Source organism: Prionailurus bengalensis, chromosome A1 (genome assembly GCF_016509475.1).
Source record: "Prionailurus bengalensis isolate Pbe53 chromosome A1, Fcat_Pben_1.1_paternal_pri, whole genome shotgun sequence".
Lineage (NCBI taxonomy): Eukaryota > Metazoa > Chordata > Mammalia > Carnivora > Felidae > Prionailurus > Prionailurus bengalensis.
Window position 1 is genome coordinate 172,033,107 of NC_057343.1, and position 15,566 is coordinate 172,048,672.

The 15,566-nt window shown below is 37.4% G+C and overlaps 1 protein-coding gene across 2 annotated transcripts in view; it reads left to right on the top strand.

The window, feature by feature from the left end:
• The window catches only part of CAMK4 (calcium/calmodulin dependent protein kinase IV), a 217,309-nt gene that overhangs the window by 154,391 nt on the left and 47,352 nt on the right, over window positions 1-15,566 (top strand). For both annotated transcript variants that reach the window (XM_043595267.1, XM_043595275.1), the window contains exon 5: window positions 2,585-2,657. In XM_043595267.1, the coding sequence (XP_043451202.1) occupies window positions 2,585-2,657 (73 nt within the window). The remainder of the gene's footprint in view (window positions 1-2,584; window positions 2,658-15,566) is intronic.

Genomic DNA, 15,566 nt, shown 5'->3' on the forward strand with positions numbered 1-15,566 from the left:
TTCTTTATCCATTCATCCATCGATGGACATTTGGACTCTTTCCTTACTTTGGCTATTGTTGATAGTGCTGCTAGAAACATTGGGTTGCATGTGTCCCTTTGAAACAGCACACCTGTATCCCTTGGATAAATACCTAGTAGTGCAATTGCTGGGTTGTGGAGTAGTTCTATTTTTAGTTTTTTTGAGGAACCTCCATACTGTTTTACAGAGTGGCTGCACTAGCTTGCATTCCCAACATTTTATAGATTTTTAAATCCAACTTTTAATACCAGCTTTGAGAACTTACAGCTTCTTGCCACAACATAAAAAAAAAGGAAGATACTTTCTGAAAAATAACTGTGCTATGTAAGATATTGTTAGTCTAAAAAATTTCAATACAAAATTACAAAAATTGTTGAAATTTTGTCTCTTATGTTTTGAATTGACCTTTTTCAGGCATATCTTTACCACAAACTTTTGTCAGCTGAAAACATCTTATGCAAGTTGGTAATCTTTAGCAGTATAAAAAATGTGTTTTTTCTTGAAATTTTGGGAAGATAGAAATAGAAACAGTGTAGTTTTCTAGTCTTTTGAAACATCCCTATAAGAATAGAGAAACTAGGACAGAAAAACGTAAAACTCAGACAATATCTATAACAAAACCAGGTGACAAGGTTTCCCACGAAACCTTGAAACAAGTGAATGAGGACAAACTAATGACCGTTACAAGAGCCACATAGTATTAGCCTCTAGGTTAGAGGACGTAAGGGGACATTGATAAACCTAAGAAGAGGAGAAGACTCCAATCTCCAAAGCCTCCAAATCACTGAGAAGCAGAATGGGCCAATACAAGAACAGCTGAAATTGTGAGGGCTTTTTGCCATCCAAATCTCTGAGAATCACAAGGGATCCCCCTACAATAAGGTCTGAAGGACTTGACTAATACAGTCAAGGCTCTATAAATCCTGGAGGTACTATCTGAAGCCCCATTGGGTAAATTAGGAGAAACTGCTGGGAAGAGACTCTAATACCCAGAGCAGATGAGTAGAGGTAAGGTTTCAGATAGAGGAGAAGAGATCTCAGAAAGTATGAGGTCATAATTTTGAATGCTTCATGAAAATAATCAGAAAGTCAAGAGACATGAAACTAAAAGATATCCTGACCCATCGTTCTGTCAAAAAGGTTAAGAAAACCAACTTTGCTTAAAAATAAATAGCAACAGACAGGTGTCTCCATTAATTGCAACAAAAAATGATTATAAGAGCACAGAAAATTAGCATGTCAGGAGGGTGTGCCCACAAAACAGATGAAAGCATTACACAATCTGCAGAATATTGAAATTAATATTACTTAATACTAAAATTAAGAACATCATAAAGGAGAGAGAAAATGTAAGGCAAAAGTAAAAACAAAAAACAAAAAAAGACCTCATAGTGCATGTAACTGCACACCCCAAAGAAGAAAATCAAAGCAATGAAAGCAATGGAAGGAAACAGATATGGGTACAAAGCATTCTAATTCAGGAAAACATTCCTGAAAGCAAAATGAAAAAGACTTAAGTTAAAAGAAAGATTCCTTAAAAAAAAAATAATGAAAAGAAAGATTCCTTGTCCATATCCATGCAAAAAGAGCAAGTCGTGTATTTGGAATAGAAAGCCAGATGGAGAGAGAGGAGGGGGCAGAAGGAGGGGCGAAGAATGAGGAGCTTCATGTAAAAAGAGAATAAGAGACTCATGTAACCAGTCAAACTGTGTGGACCTTATTTGGATGCTGATTCAAACAAACAATTTTTAACATGTCCAAGACAATTGGATATTTGAAACACTGCGGTTTTGAAAATATTAAGGAATTGTAATTTATAGGTATGATAATGGCATTGTAGTTATGAGTTTTTTAATTTTTTTTTTTTCAATGTTTATTTATTTTTGGGACAGAGAGAGACAGAGCATGAACGGGGGAGGGGCAGAGAGAGAGGGAGACACAGAATCGGAAACAGGCTCCAGGCTCTGAGCCATCAGCCCAGAGCCCGACGCGGGGCCCGAACTCACGGACCGCGAGATCGTGACCTGGCTGAAGTCGGACGCTTAACCGACTGCGCCACCCAGGCGCCCCCGTAGTTATGAGTTTTAAAAGATCCTTTTTTTTTTAGAGAAAACTCCTTATTTATAATGAAATTATGTGATTTCTGATACTTCAAAATTAAAAAAAAAGAATGGAAAATGATGGGATAAATAAAACAGCATTGGCCATGAATTAATAATTATTGAAGCTGTGTAGCAATCACACAGAATGGTTCATGGTATGTTGCCTAGTTGGTATATGTTTAACACAATTCTCAATACAAAGTTTAAAAAGAATTTTTTTTGTCCTCAAATAGGATGAACAGTTCAAGCCAAGGCAAGAGAAATGTTTTTCATTTTCTTCAACCCAAAATTTCTAGAGTATCAGCTTATGGAAATATTTCCCCTGGTGTTATGCTAGCCTTTTGGGGCTGTTTAGATGTATCTTCCTTAACATTAACTTAATTAAACTGTTTTCACATCTACTCCACTGAATGCATATGTCTGAGAAGCATTTCATGGTTATTAGTATTTTTTTTTTTTAGGATTGTGGAAAAGGGATATTATAGTGAACGAGATGCTGCAGATGCTGTTAAACAAATCCTGGAGGCAGTTGCTGTAAGTATGAAGTGACAGCAGTAGTGTAACTTTTGATAAACTTTCCTTCTTACAGAATCATCAGTTAACTAGTGTACATCTGTGACCAGCCGTAACATTTACAACAAAACAGTATGCAATACTTTGTAGAATATATGTTGATAAATGTACATTTTCTATTGATTACTCCCTGAGAGATGCAATCCTCCTGTATAATACCATAAGTTTGTTAAAATAATTTCCGTTATTATGAAATCCAATCAGACTTTGGTGCTGGTGCCTATACTTGTTCTCTTCTCTTTCTTTCCATTTCTTGAGTTTGTTTCCTTATTGTTTTTGTTATTTGGCAGGGAAGTGGAGGAAGGTTGAATGTGACAAATATAGATCTTGGAGCATAGAGATTATTGATTTTTCTTTCAAGACAAGTAATAAATGAATTAAAGTTAAAAATACTGACAATTGTATTTTTTAAAGGAAAAATATAAGTTAATGTTTCTAACTAGAATAAAGTTTTGAAAGTTGATGATAGAAACATGCATACACATTTACAGAAATATGTAATTTTGAGAAGCTTGTTTGGATTGAATTAATAAGGAAACATTTGCCTAGATGAAACAGACTCCACTGATGAAATTTTTCCCATATGTTTAATGGTGTCTGATATGTGCTGGAACACTTTGATGATTATTCATTTATTGAATATAAAGTCAGAACAAATTACTCTCTGAACAAACAGGATGAAGCCTAAGCGGAGATATTTATCAGCATTAAAGAGACAAATCTATAAAATATACTCAGAATTAAGATATATTCTATTGTGTGGAGTCAATTATCTAACTAAAATCATCATTCAGTATCTTGAGAAATCAACCACAGTGACAAGATCACATGTCCTGTGAATTTTACCCCAACCAAAACAGAAAAGAGGGAAGGAGGGAAGGGAGCCAAGGAGGGAGAGAAGAAGGAAAGAAAGTAGGAAGGACTCTGATATCTAACTAGCTTGTCTATCATTGATGAAAAGGAAAAACAGTCTTCACAATCTCCACAGGACTCCTAGAGATAGCAGATCTGTGGTCTGACCAAATCCATGATTGAGCTATCAACACCAAGTTCAATTGGATATATAGCCCAGTCTTTCCAAATTATTCCTTCCTATACAAGTGTTTTGGTCTTTTTGCTGTGGTAGGGTATGAAAAGTTTGAAGGTGGAGAGGATGCCCTGGAATTTTACTCTAAATATACAGTGCAGTTCCTGATTATATGAATATTTTATTTCAAATTCACCCTCTTACCATACCCAAAATAACCCCTCCACTCCAGAGTTTTCATCACACGCAGTATAGTTACCATCCCTGGTTTCTTAAGCTTGCCAGCTTGGGAATGATTTTTAACTCTTCCGTTACCTTCTCTCCTCATAGCTACCTTTCCAACTTCAGTGGGGTCTTCCTTCTACTGCCCCTGAACCTAATCCTGCTCCCTACCATGCGATGACTGCTCCTGAGTGCTTTATTAAACAAACAAGCAAACAACCACTTCTACTTACTTCCAGTTCCTGTCATTAAATATATAAGTCTAGAATTCTCTTTTTCAGTCCTTGTTTTCATCTTGTCACTTCTGAGTTCAATAATGGCAGTTATTTGTAATTTAAATTTTTAAATTTTTAAATTTTTTTTAAATTTAATTAATTTTTGAATTTCCGTTTATTTTTGAGAGAGAGAGTGCGAGCGAGCAGGGGAGGGGCAGAGAGGGAGACGCAGAATCCGAAGCAGACTCCAGGCTCTGAGCTGTCAGCACAGAGCCTGACATGGTGTTTGAACTCATGAACCACAAGATCATAACCTGAGCTGAAGTCAGATGCTCAGCCGACTGAGCCACTCGGGCGTCCTTATGCCTTTCTTAAATACCCATTTAAAAACTTCGTTTCTCGGGGCGCCTGGGTGGCGCAGTCGGTTAAGCGTCCGACTTCAGCCAGGTCACGATCTCGCAGTCCCGCAGTTTGAGCCCCGCGTCAGGCTCTGGGCTGATGGCTCAGAGCCTGGAGCCTGTTTCTGATTCTGTGTCTCCCTCTCTCTCTGCCCCTCCCCCGTTCATGCTCTGTCTCTCTCTGTCCCAAAAATAAATAAACGTTGAAAAAAAAAATTTTAAAAACTTCGTTTCTCATTACTATATATGATAGATTATCTATTTAAATAAACATGCTGGCAGTGGCCCACTGTCAATTTATCCAAATCACGCAGGCAGCTGGTATAACAGTTAAGAGGACTTAGGGAGTCAGAGCTTGGTTCAGTTTCTAGATATGTGAGCTTTGGCCCTATCACTAAACACTTCTGAGCCTCAGTTTCCTCATGTAAAATAGGCATAATATTTAACCTAACAGAGTAGTAGAAAAGACTAAATCAGCTGATAGCAATGTTCAAAAGAGAGGGAAAAGGGCAAGCAACTTCAGACTCAGTATATTCGTATAAAGATGTATTAGATGTTGAAAATCTATATGTACATCCCTACTCCCCAGCTAAGTACTAAAATCAAAAACAATTGACAATAGTCAGTGCTCAATAAATATTTACCAACTAAATAACTGAAAATGCATCAAAATAGAAATAGTCACTATTCTGCGTTTTGTCTTTCTAGATGCTGATACATTTAGTGAAACATGCTTACTATCATTTTTCTGCTCATTTCATATGAAACAAAGCTTTCTTTATAACTTGCTTCCATTCATGAGATTCTTTTCTGCTCCCTTACTATCATTTAATTCTTTTCCCGTCATTCAAAACGCACTTCTTCAATATGTTCTTTCTGGCTGCTTCCATCCATTTAGGTCAGCGCTTGATTCTTTTGGTTTATCACAGTGGGCATGCTTCAATTTAGTGATACTCAGGTAGCTGACTGAGAGAACTCTGTCCTTATTCAGCGAATGAGAAATGAATGCTTTCATCATCAGACTTTTTCCACCTATTGGAGTTACACCAATTAAGGAATAAAAGGGCCCCCAACAGGGAGGGATGCCCCAGATAGGGGTACCTCACATAGAAAAGAGGGCCTAGACTTCAACTCTATTCCAGATCTTGCAAGATAGATTGATTAGTCTACTACTAATTGTCAATTTAAAGCAAACAAACAAAAAACTTGTTATTCTATCTACTCAGAAAGCTCCAGTTTGAGAAGTTACCGAGCAAAGGCCGGAGGGGGGGGGACAAAAAGAGAAAGAGGCATGCTGAGAAATAGACTCTTAACTCCAGAGAACAAACTGATGGTTACCGGAGGGGAGGTTTGTGGGGAGATGGGTTAAATAGGTGTTGGGGATTAAGGAGTGCACTTGTTGTGATGAGCCCCAGATGATGTATGGAACTATTGAACCACTATACTGTATACCTGAAACTAGTATTACACTGTATGTTAACTAACTGGAGTTTAAATAAAAACTTACATAATAAAAAAAAAGTACTAAATAAAGAAATAAGTAAGAGCGAAAAAAAAAATTAGATTGCCACATTCAAGTCACTCTTTGAAAGAAGTTTTACAAAAATTTTCTCTGATTGCTACGACTAAAGATTAACTTAGAGAAAAAAATAATAATTTTCCTAAATGTTTCCACAGGTAGAATAAGCAAGCAATTTAAAACTTATGGGAAGTGGCTGACATTTATGAAATAGTTTATTGTCAACTACATAGCTATAGATAGCTATAAAAATAGGACAGTTGGGAACTCAAAGTAATCAGTGATACATCTCACATTTCCTCTGGATCACACACTTAGAAGACTATATCTAGGCTGGCTTTTGAAAGCACAGAAGCAGAAAGCTTGAAGATTGAAAAGTTCTTGGGAAATATGTTGTGTGGATAATTATACCTCTTAGGTAACAAATCTCACAATCCTTCCCTTCCTCCCCACTTCATCCCAATTCTTGCCCCAAATATTTCACAGTATTTGTCTGACTGTAATCTTGCTCCTTCTGCTTTTTAGCTTTAAATAGAATTTATGAAAGCTTTTAAAGTGAATGTGAAAGATGTTTCCCTCTTTGAGTTTGAATTCATCCAGTTAGTCTTTGAGGGCAGATCATTAAGCCTTCTTGAGTATTCTATCTTCCTGAAATGAATTCCAGGTAGTCCCAAATTAGATGGTCTAGGTCAATCTGGACAGTTTGGAAGGGTCATCACGTCCTCATATGTCAGAAAGCACAATGCCAAGTCTTAAAGCCCTCCTTTTCCATTTACTTACAAGATAATCAGGGAATAGTCCCAACACCTCTGATGTCTCTTACTGTTGCCACCATCTCCAGTCCTTTTCTTGTTCTCCCTGATATCCTACTGTCCCTCTATTTCCAAAAAGAATTACTGTCTCCTTTTTTCCCCACTCCTGATGCCACTTTCCATCTTTTTTCTAGCCACAACTCTCTTAAGAGGTATGTCTTAGTTTCAAAGCCATGACTTGAGCACCTGGAGAAACTTGTACATATAGAGTATATATTGAATTTAATAAAATAGAAGGAAATGGTTGAGGAACTTAAACATGTATGCTGCCCTAGTACATAGATTTGGGGTTAGAATTATTTTGAAGATTGTGATAATAGGGGTAAAGAGTTGCACACAAAAGCATCTAACCTTTTAAAGTTGTGGAAACCAAAATGGTATCTGAACATTGAAGTAAAACAGGAAGTGGACGTGAAAAAGATGAAATATTCCAGCCTTCTTGTGGTAAAAATTTTTAAAACCTATAACCTCCCCTAAAAAAGGACAGATTTTTAGGGGTTGATTGTGCACACATCCCTGCCTGGAAGGATTATCAAGGCAAAGAGGATTTCAAAAAATGACATCTAGTTAATTGTTCTTCTCAGGATTGAGATGAGTGTGTTCACTATTGCAAAAGCTGGTTGAAGTGTCATGGACATGATGTGACTGAGTAGATGTGGTCTGATTCGTGTTTGATGACCTCAGATTATAGTCATTACAGATTTATTCATAGCTATTCTGTCAGGTTTCTGTTGATTAGGGCACAAGATTGACAGATTCATTGACTTTGGACCAGGGGAACTGGCTAATCTTAAGTAAGGGTGGGAAATATTGTCTAGTTAATGGTGGTGGTATCCAAAAACACAAAAAGGGAATAATGTAACAAAGAGGAATACTCACAGTGTCCTTATGAGGTCAGCAAAGGCATGGATTGTGTCTGTCTCTATACATGACCTATTAAGATTAATGTGAATAAAAAGAGAGAGAGAAATAGGGGAATTCAGGCTATAAGGGAATATAGTTTTAAGAAAGGTAACAAGTTTTAATTATGTTTAGAAATGCTTATTCCAAGCAGGTTTGTATAGACCATGAGACGAAGGATATTACCATATCATCACAATACCTTTTTGATTTTAAACAACCTTACTCTAATTGGTAATTTGGCCTATTTTCCATTCCTGTGACACTGTAGTGCGCATATATGTATTCTGTTCCTCGGATACTGAATGCTCTGAAAAGCTAAAATTCAGAAAAAGCTGAGCAAAGAATTCTACCACCCACAACGGGGTCTCTAGGAGGACAAGGTCTTCTTTACACCGATATAATTTATGTGCGACAGCCTCTACCTATGGGCTACCAGGGTAGGACTCTCGGCTGGAAAGATTCCTTTGACAGTGATCTCCTTTTAAGAAAGAATGATTGTGTGGGAAATATCAAAGTGTTGTGGTTTGAAGGTGAACAGTGATCTTTTCTTTGTAAGTGTGCTTCTCTCCAAGGATGGTAGAGTGACTAAGGTTAGATTCTACTTAACTATTTCCATGTTCTTCCATTGTTTGTTTATTGGAAGATGGGGGCAGGACCATGAAATTTATTTCCTTCCTCTCTGGTAATAGTTCTCTGCCCAAAAGCTGAAGAATTCCCTGTCTTGAGAGAATGAAGTCCTAGTTTGTGTTGTATGTGTATCTACAACTTCTAAAGTCTTTGGCCCATAAAAATGAATTTTTATTTTGGGAATGGCCAATTCAGATGTAGTGTTAAAAACATGAACAATTCTCTCAAATAGTCAGGTAGAATATTTTTTCATTTCTAGAAGGAGAGCATTCAAGCAATGTTATAATATTCTGTTAATGTCACTCTTTGAACATGGAATTTTTATTTTCTTATCATTAAATAATTCAGGAACAAATTTTGCAAACGTTTTACAAAATATTTTTATCTGCCTAATAAATGAGAAATATGTGATTCAATGAAGATGTCAAATTAACATACAGGCATAGGCCTAGATCACGGCCTATGCACATTGTACCAGTCATGGAAACAGAAGGTTAACTTGGTTTTCTTATTTTAATCACTGTCTTCCATCCCATCTCAAGGGTTTAGCTCCTGAATGAGGAATGCTCACAAATGTCCAATTTACTCACTTTGACTGAGATGTAGAATTTCTCAGTGAGGACAGTGGGAACACTAGTTTCATTTGGGCAAGGCAGCTCTTTATAAGTGGTTAGCATCCCTGCCTGTCTTAACCCATTCTGGTTGCTGTCACAGAATACCGTAGGCTGGCTTAAACAATGAACATTTATTTCTCACAGTTCTGGAGGCTGGGAGCTCCAGACCAGATGCCAGCGTGGTCGGATTTTTGGTGAGGACTGTGTTCCTGATTTACAGACTGATGCCTTCTTTCCACATCCTCACATGGTGACGTGAGTGAGCTCTGGTTCCTTCATTTTCTTATACAGGCGCTAATCCCTTCATGGGACTCCACCCTCAAGACCTGAGATCTAATTACCTCCCACGGCTTCACCTCCAAATACCATCACACTAAGGACTAGGACTTCAACATTTGAATTCTTGGAGACACAAACATTCATCCACAGTATTAGCTTCAATACACTGAATGCCAGGTAGAGACCCAGATATTGTGACCACAGACAAGAAAAAGAGTTTCACACAATTTCCAATGCATCTAAGTGGAACCTTCTCCATATTCTGTTTGTTCTCTCTCTCTCTGTCTCTCTCTGTCTCTCTGTCTCTTTCAACCTCTCTCCCTTCCTCCTTTCTTCTCTTCTTACCTCTCTTTACCTTACAAATTCCAAAGAATCATTACCATCCGAAGATTCAAATGTAAACAACATTTGCAGTGCTAGACACCCTAACAATTCCTATTAACTTTTTGGCCTACTTTAAAGAAAATTTTCAGTACCATTATGGGTTTCAAAATGTTTTTTTGACCTAGGGCAAGAATATATTCCTCATTCCAATGTCCCACTTTATCATTCTACCTTTTGTAAATGTAACTTAAGGCCCCTCTGTGCTATATCCTCTCTATTTTTAGCTCATAAAAGAAGCATGGGATAAATCTCCTGTATTTAACATGCTGTATATTTAATATTAATCTTCCACAATTCCCAAACCTTGGGATTTCTCCAGATTTTTTTGCTTAAAGTTTACAGGGCCTGATTTGCCAATTTTTTTTTCAAGGAAATACCGCCCTATTTATTTTCAATCTGTAAAATTTACCTGGAGTGTCAGGGCTCTGCCTACAATGTTATAAACAGTTGGTGGATTAAATAAAAAACTACTTACCTATGTACTACACCCTTGAAAATAGTCAAAACTCAGATTTTACTAATAGGACATCCAAGTCATTTAAAAAATATATAGGGGTGCCGGGGTGGCTCAGTCAGTTGAGTGTCCAACTTGGGCTTAGGTCATAATCTCATGGCTCGTGAGTTCGAACCCCGATTGGGCTCTGTGCTGACAGTGCAGAGCCTGGAACCTGCTTTGGATTATGTGTCTTCCTCTGTCTCTGCCCCTCCCCTGCTTGCTGTCTCTCTCAAAAGTAAACAAACATTAAAAATTTTTTTAAGGGGCGCCTGGGTGGTTCGGTCAGTTAGGCGGCCGACTTCGGCTCAGGTCATGATCTCGCGGTCCGTGAGTTCGAGCCCTGCATCGGGCTCTGTGCTGACAGCTCAGAGCCCGGAGCCTGTTTCAGATTCTGTGTCTCCCTCTCTCTCTCTGTCCCTCCCCCGTTCATGCTCTGTCTCTCTCTGTCTCAAAAATAAGTAAATGTTAAAAAAATTTAAAAAAAAATTTTTTTTTTAAATAAAAGGTATATGTAAGTTGCATAATTGTATTGGCAGTGTCCACCAGGAAAATGAATAGTTTACACACATAACTTGGGATGCAGACAAGGATTGGTCACATTTAACTGTCTTTTGTTTTCTTTATGGGGCAGTTTATACTGAACTGAAAGTATAACAAGACTTTCAGTTCTAAATTTGACCTACATGTTGGAGATAATTGCATTGTCCTTTCTGTGGTCATCGGTTTTCCTCGCATTTACTTTTTGTTATTTAAAAGACTGCTTGAATCTTTGGGATCCTTCATGATTTAGAAGAGAAAAACAGGGGCACTGGGGTGGATCAGTCAGTTAAGTGTCTGACTCCTGATTTTTGGCTCAGGTCATGATCTCACAACTCATGAGATCAAGCCTCGTATCAGGCTCTGTGCTGAGAGTGCAGAGCCTGCTTGGGACTCTCCCCGCCCCCCCAAACTTGCTTATGTGTGTGCGCTCACACACATTCTCAAAATAAATTTTTAAAAAAGAGAGAGAAAAACATGCATCATATCATAGCATTTCCCCACCTAACCCTCCACTGTCTCCCTATCACACTCACCCTTCTATGTGTGACCCTTAAAGTCCTACCTGGAAAGTCTCCTTGCGGACCTTATGATTCTCTCTCCATGTGCCTTCATTCATGGCACTTAAATGACCTTTTATTCCTCCAATATGAGAAATTCTAGTCCTTGGAACTTTGAATTCTTGTTTGAAACTAGAATATAAATTCCCTGAGGGTTTGGACCCCATTGTACTATGTCCAATGTCTGGAATATTTCCTGATACATATTGAGTATTCTGTAAATATTTGTTGGATGATTTGACTGGCCAAAGATTCTTCATTACTTTATTCATTAATTCATTGATACATTCACTCACCACCTAAACAAACTACAAGTATTTATTGAGCATATACATAATCCCTACTGCTGTGGAGTCATGAAGAGACATGTGGCATGTATGTGCCAGGAGTTTATGTTCTTTAGTTCATCACTTGCTAAATACAGAATACTCAGTATGTTAATTTTCTATTACTGACTAACTGCCACAAATTTAACAGCTTAAAACAACTCATTATCTCACAGGTCTGTAGGTGTGAAGTCCAGTGGGCTCTACTGGGTTCTCTGCCTAGAGTCTCACAGGGTGGAAACCAAAGTGTTGGTCAGATGGGCTCTTATCTGTAGGCTCTAGGAAGAATCTGCTTCCTTGCTCAATTCAGGTTGTTGGCTAAATTCACTCTCATGTGGTTGTATGACTGATGTCCCTGTTTCCTTACTTCTTATCAGCCAGGAACTCTCAAAAGCTGCCTGTATTTCTTGGCACATGCCTCCCTCCATCTTCAAAGCCAACTAGAGAGCTTCAACTCCCTGTTTTTCTTTTCTGTTCCCAGCCAGAGAAATTCTCTGCTTTTCAAGGGCACATGAGATTTGATTAGGCCTACCTGAATAATCTCCCTTTTGTCATTTAATTTAATATAATCATGGAAATGCTACCTCATCATATGCATAGATTCCACCCACATTCACAGGGGAGGGCACTTAATATGGGGGCTAAGTCCATAGAGTGGTCATTCTTAGCATTCTGCCTATTCCACCCAGACCAACCTACTCTTAATAATCACTGTGTGATGCATGAGGTTTTTAACATAATGCATTTAACCTAATCAACTCCAAACATGGTTTCTGTAGGAAAGTAAATTAGGAGCCCAAAGGCTGACCCAGACATAAGGATAAATTCGAATGTCATTGGTTTTCAGGCCTTTCGGAGACTCATTCACTGACAAGTGTTTTGGTTTGTTTGTTTTCTAATGTGTAGCACTTATTCTGTGTTCTCGTGCTCTTCCTTTTATTCTTTTCTCCTGTTGTTTTCTCCAGGTTTTATGTTAGGAAATCAATTCTGCTACTTCAAAGCATTAACCACAACAAGTATTTTCAAAGGTCTTCAAAACTATTTGCTGTATCTTAGAAAACAAGCTCAAACACAGATCAGCCATCAAAAAGAAAGAATGACAGCTGAGGCTGAGGCTGAGACTATGTGGCATCTTGGGACACCAAAATATAAACATACAATATACTCTGATACATTTCTTTTTTCGTGTTACTCTCTTTTATTTTGCTTCCCTTAATAATATGTCTTAGAAATCTTTCCATTTATATATTAGTTTGCTATTGCTGTGTCACAAATTGAGACAAACTTAAGCATAACACAACACTCATATATCACCTCATAGTTCTGATAGGACAGAAGTTGGGTGTGACATGACTAGATTCTCTCCATTCCAAACTCAAGGTGTCAGCAGAGCTGTGTTTTTTTCTGGAGGCTCTGTGGAAGAATTTGCTTCCAGGCTCATTCGGTCTGTTGCTCATTCAGAATTCCTTGTGGTTGCCTTGACACTTACCTTCTTTGTCTTCAAGCCTACAGTGGCGATCACATTCTTCTCTCATGCTTTGAAATCTTAGACTTACTTTTCTGCCTTCCTCTTCTGCTTTTAAAGGCTCATGCAGTTATGTTGGGCCCATCTGGATAATGCAGAATAATCTCTATATTTTAAGGCCAAAGTGATGAGTAACCCTAACTACATTTGCAAAGTTCTTTTTGCCATGTTACGTAGCATGTTTATAGTCCTGTGGGATTAGAGCATAGGGTCTTCTTAGGGGTCATAATTCTGTCTACTACATTTTAGTGCATGTGGATCTTTTTCACTCTTTTCATTGCTACAGGGTAATTTATTTCATACTGTGGTTTCTATAATGTATTTATCCAGGTTCTAGATAGTTACTTAACATTTTTCCAGTTTAAAAAATTATAAATAGTATTATCATGAATATCCTTGCAAGCATATTGACACACAAGTAAAAATATTTCTTTAAGATATATTCTAAGAAGTGGCTTCTATGAAACAAAAAATATATTACTTTGGGGCACCTGGGTGGCTCGGTTAGTTGAGCGTCTGACTTCAGCTCAAGTCATGATCTCACCGTTGTGAGTTCAAGCCCCACATTGGGCTCTGTGCTGACAGCTCAGAGCCTGGAGCCTGCTTCAGATTCTGTGTCTCCCTCTCTCTGACCCCCCACCACTTGAGCTCTGTCTCTCTCTCTCACCCTCTCTCAAAAATTAATTAACATTAAAAAAATAAAAAAATAATTTTATACATTTTATAGTTGCTGCTAAATTGCAAGGCTTTAACAATCTGCAATCCTGCCAGTAGTATGAGTCTGCCTCTTTACCAACATATACATCTAACCAATCCTGGATAACATCAGTCTTTTTTTTTGGGGGGGGGGGAGTAATATATGTGGTAAAAATAATTCATTACTTTGATGTACTTTTTCTAATTATAATACTAAAATGTCATGAATATTTCCTGGGTTTACAGGACATTTTCAATCCTCTGTGAGTGAGTCATCATATTCTTTACCTTTTCTTATTTCTTGCTTTCTTTGTAATGATTTTTGTTTTTTTTTTTTTTCTTTTCTTGGTATCTAGGAGCTCCTTATATATTCAAATTTTAATCTGTATCATACCTATCTTTGTATGTAATCTGTATCATATTGATAGATGAAGTAAATGTTTTTTTCCTAGTTTTGCTTTGCTTATGCTATCTTGTGCAATTTTCGTTTTTTATAGTGATTTGAACTGGGTTTTTATTTTACATTTTAATTTAAATTCCATTTAGTTAACATACAGTGTAATGTTAGTTTCAGATGTACAATATAGTGACTCAACATGTCCATAAATATCCAGTGCTCATCACAACAAGTGCACTCCTTAATCCCTATCATCTATTTTACTCATCCCCCCCAACTGACCTCCCCATTGGTAACCAGTAGTTTGTTTGATTAGACAATTCCATACATCTTGCTATGCTCAGTATGATAAATATAGTTACCATCTGTCACCATTCAGTTATCTCAATATTATTGACTATATTTCCTCTGCTCTACTTTCATCCCCATAACTTACTTATTTTATAACTGGAGCTTTGAACCTATTAATCCCCTTCACCCCTCCAACCCCCTCTCCTCTCACAACCACCAGTTTGCTTTCTGTATTTATGATTCTGTTTCTGTTTTATTATACACACACACACACACACACACACACACACACATATATTACATCTTCCTTATCCATCCATCTATGGATGGACACTTAGGTTGCTTCCATATCTTGGTGTGAGTTTATTGAGCTTATGTGTGCATTTACATTTTTAGTTCTTCTGGTGGATTACTTTTGTAACTTTAAACAATATCGTTCAACTTCTATTTTATGTTTCATTAAACTTAAACAGTATATATCATCTTTCCACTGAGAAAAAATAAGGAAAGTAACATACATACATTTCCTTTTATTCATCTCCACCTTCAGATTCTCTCTTGTCATGTCTCTGTTTTACATTGGTAAGGGTTACATCATTTATATTTACATATCTTATGTATTTGTTTGGGTTCAACATTTAAATGGTCTTGATGCTCATCACTAGCCCTTTATCGCATTTTTTTTCTCTTATTACGTGGCTGAATGTATTCATTCAAGTAGTTGAGTTTTTGTCTCTCTTTGTGTCTTCTTGTTTTTTCTGTTTGCAGAAGGACGTAGCAGCAATATATCCCCTGAGTTCTTTCATGACTTTTATGTCCACTTTATACTTGGAGGACATATTGTAATATTTGCAGGACACCTGGCTCTCACCTCAGCAATCTGTATGCATTCCTCTGTGGTCTCCTTGCACTGAAAGCTGCCTTGCAAAAATCTGACACCACCTTGATATTTCCCTTCATAGAGATGGTCTGCTTTCTTCTGCCTACAGGTCTAAGAATCCTTTCTTCATCCTTGAAAGTCAATAACTTAAGCAGTTGTGTG